This window comes from Malus domestica, chromosome 07 (assembly GCF_042453785.1).
Source record: "Malus domestica chromosome 07, GDT2T_hap1".
Taxonomy (NCBI): Eukaryota; Viridiplantae; Streptophyta; class Magnoliopsida; order Rosales; family Rosaceae; genus Malus; species Malus domestica.
Genome location: NC_091667.1, coordinates 1,861,255 through 1,865,000, shown reverse-complemented (window position 1 = coordinate 1,865,000; position 3,746 = coordinate 1,861,255). Strand labels below are relative to the sequence as shown.

The following is a 3,746-nucleotide window of genomic DNA, read 5'->3' as shown; positions in this document are numbered from 1 at the left end:
TGACTACACTGAACAAGCTTGAGTGACTACCGTGCAGAGTAATACACTACTCTCGACACAAAGAAGCTCCCTCTCAAGGTTTGTGATAACCCCAGCAATAATCTCAAGAAATCTTTTCTGATGTGGAAGATCAGTCAAAACTGCAACCACAGAGCATACTCGGAATTTCAAGAGACTTTACAACCAATGCTCTACCAAGAACGATCCCTGACCGACTTGGCTTTGATACCAATTGTTGAATAAGAAGAGTATCCAAGATAACTCTAATGATCCCAAGAAGAAGAAAAATAGAGCACACTCTTAAAGAAAGCTCACAAAACAAACTAATTAGCAAAGCTTTTCTTATTTAGCTCTAGGCTTTGTTTTTCCTTGGATGATTTACAAGGCTTGGGGACTTGGGTATTTATAGCAAACCAAATGAAAGCTACTTAATTAAACTAAGATTATTTACTACCACACAAAACACATTAATTGCACCTAATTATTTGTTTTCACACATACCTAACATTGCCTAACTTTGCAATTGTAAGCACTTACATCATCAATCTAGATATGGACTTGGACTTTAGATTGGGTTGTGGATTACTTATGGTTTTGGGCTTGACATTGATTCTCAACATTCAATTTCTGGGTTTTGCATATTGTTTTGTTTGTTCACCAAAGGAAAAGTTGGTATCCAAAATAATCATCATGTACACCTTGCCTTCTTATTTTTTTTTTTTTCATTTGGGTGGCGTCACTGGCGTGCAGGATGACTATTTTGAGTACCAACGACATCTCCCGTGCATCCAATTATTTTCTTTTTATTATTCTTGTTCTTGTTTTCCGTTGCCAATTGAAACCTTACCTTTAGTTAGTCATCGTTTGCCACTTTTGCTGCTTCCTGTATTCTTAGTTCAACTCACTAGTTTTGTTTACAGATGATGCAAAGAAAACGGAACACTTGCTTTCATTGGATGGAGCAAAGGAGAGGCTTCATTTGTTCAAAGCGGATTTATTAGAAGAAGGATCATTTGACGCTGTAGTTGATGGATGTGTAGGTGTTTTTCATACGGCATCGCCTGCACAAATTTCAGCCACTGACCCACAGGTCTGTCCCATCACTTCATCCATGCATCAAATATTCTAGCGTGTGTGCGCGTTCACGAATGCATAGAAAATTAACCTACTTTCAAGACAAATGATGTAGAACCCAGAATGATATATTTCTTTTCTTTATATTTCAGGCAGAAATAATTGAGCCTGCAGTGAAAGGAACACTTAATGTTCTAAAATCATGTGCGAAATTCCCCGCTGTCAAGAGAGTGGTTTTAACATCTTCTGTGGCTTCAGTAAGGATGAGTGGAAAACCTCTGACCTCTGATGTGGTTTTCGACGAAACATGCTATTCGGATCCACTTTTTTGTGAGAAGACAAAGGTACGTGCGTTCCCATACTATTGAATAATTTTGGACATAGATGTAAGCTTCACACAAGACAAAGCAGTACATGATGAAGAACTACAAACTCATAAGAACTTCCTTCTTCATCTGTTCAGCAATGGTATCCTCTCTCAAAAATTTTAGCTGAGGAGGCCGCCTGGAAATTTGCCAAAGGAAATGGGATTGAATTGGTATCGATACATCCAGGGTTTGTGATTGGTCCACCCTTACAGCCAACTCTTAATGTCTCCATCGAGTTTCTTCTGAATATAATTAGTGGTACAATTCAGCCCCTTTTGTTAAAACACTATTCCTTGTGATGCAAGCAGTTGATTCTGTTAAGTTTCTCTTTTGTGCTCAGGGATTGAAATACCGTTTGTAAACTACACATTTGTGGACGTTAGAGATGTTGCCTCTGCTCATATTCAAGCATTTGAAGTTCCTTCAGCGAGCGGCAGATATTGTTTAGTTGCCCACGTTGCTGACCGTACCGATACTCTAAAGATTTTACGAGAGCTTTACCCCACATTGAGCCTTCCTGAGCTTGGCAATCCTTCTGACACAAAGTTTCAAGTGTCCAGGGAGAAAGCAAAAGGTTTGGGAATCACTTTCCTTCCTCTGGAAACGAGTCTCAAGGACACTGTTGAAAGCCTCAAGGAGAAGGGCTTCCTCAAGTTTTGAATTCTGCAACCTGCAGCAATTTGTTAATTTAGTGCACGAGGCGAATAAGTGGGAAATGAAGTTTGTTTTATGCTTAAATATTCCAAAGAGGGCCAATAGATTTTTCCTGTTAAATAATTTAAATGTAATCTGCAGAGAGCCTCAGAATTGTCTACGAAAATGCTCAGGAGTTGCTTAAGATCTTTGATATGTGGCTCATGTGTAATTAATAATGTTGCCCAATATCTCTAAATGAAATAGTTCAAGTTGAAATTGTCTTTACTCTTCAAAGAAATCCTAATTAGGGCACTCTTGATATATCTTGAAATTAAGATTTCTTTCCCCAATATCGTCGTTCTTCAATGTGTCTGCGGCTGCAGACGTCAGGCACAAGTGCCTATGCGACATGCCTTCGTACGAACGCACAGTCAATTCGTATGAACTTCCGGCGATGGCACAGAGCTGGTCCTAGCTAAATGTTCAAATTGCCCTTAGTCACTCCCTATAAGGAAGGACACAGCAGATTTCTTTGACTATATAAGCTAGATGTAGTTCAGGACCTTCAACTCACAAAAATTGTGAATTTTCAATCAAATTCATTTTTCTCAGAGCTTAAGAACACTAGGTCCAAACCAGGCAAATACACCTCTAGTTTACTCTTTTGATACGCTGTAGTATGATTACCAGTTGATGCATCTTCCCAACTGATCATCGTTCTCATGGAAAACCACACATCTTAACCCGTTACCTATATTTTTAGCTCGATATGACGGAAACTTTGAGATTGGGCCCATCTAAGAAAATTACCCTTGAAAGGACGGAAACTTTGTGTAGAGTGCAGCTTCACTAGGACTTTTGTTGAATCCACTATTGCTGAAGTAAGAGTCAATCTCACTGTACCAAACTCGGGGGGCTTGCTTGAGTCCTTACAGTTCTTTGTTTAATTTATACACCTTCTCTTCTTCATTTGGGGAACAATCAATTACCTGGAAAGTTGATGGAATGGTTGGGCCAGCTTAAGAATCTTGTTGCACAGAGTTTGTATATTCTCTCATGCCAATCTGCTCATAAGTGAGCTTGTGGAATAAAATGTCATCTTTGGTCCAGAGGAAGTTCTAGCGTTTTGGTTTATTTAGTTCAATTATCAACGATCACGTCATATTTTTTTACACAATTTGGTTACATTAGCAAAAAAAAAAAAAAATCACCTGTTTTTTTTTTTTTAAGGCTTACTTGACTTTTAATGACATCTTGAAGAATGATTTTAATAGGTTAGTGGATCAGTCTTGTTCATGAACTTACGGGTCTCAAATACGTATTTTGTTCGTGTGCTTATAGTCCTTTCGAAATATTTATACGAGGTACTCACAACAGGAGTAACAATGCCTTGCGTCCCAAGACATTGCTGAGATGGCAAATAACAGAAAACGAACTTACTGTATTTTATCTTAACCAACCTCACCCAATCCTGCTTACCAAAACCGCCTCACAACAGAATGTTGATGATTCTGCTAATTAACCAAATCAAGGGGCAAAAAATTAAAACTTATCTATAATTTTATCCCCCATTCGGAATAGAAAATCCCCAAAAAACCCTCATCTTCTTACCATTTCTTATTCTATAAGTAAATACAAGCAGAGCAGTACACACTCGCACATTCTCAT

General features: G+C 38.3%; 1 protein-coding gene across 1 annotated transcript in view; it reads left to right on the top strand.

The window, feature by feature from the left end:
* Positions 1–2,354, top strand: part of LOC103420490 (phenylacetaldehyde reductase-like) — a 7,201-nt gene extending 4,847 nt beyond the window's left edge. Inside the window, exons 2-5 of the mRNA XM_070825159.1 lie at positions 921–1,090; positions 1,227–1,418; positions 1,538–1,700; positions 1,783–2,354. Coding sequence (XP_070681260.1) covers positions 921–1,090; positions 1,227–1,418; positions 1,538–1,700; positions 1,783–2,102 — 845 coding nt within the window. The 3' untranslated portion in view covers positions 2,103–2,354. The remainder of the gene's footprint in view (positions 1–920; positions 1,091–1,226; positions 1,419–1,537; positions 1,701–1,782) is intronic.
* Positions 2,355–3,746: the final 1,392 nt, after the last annotated feature.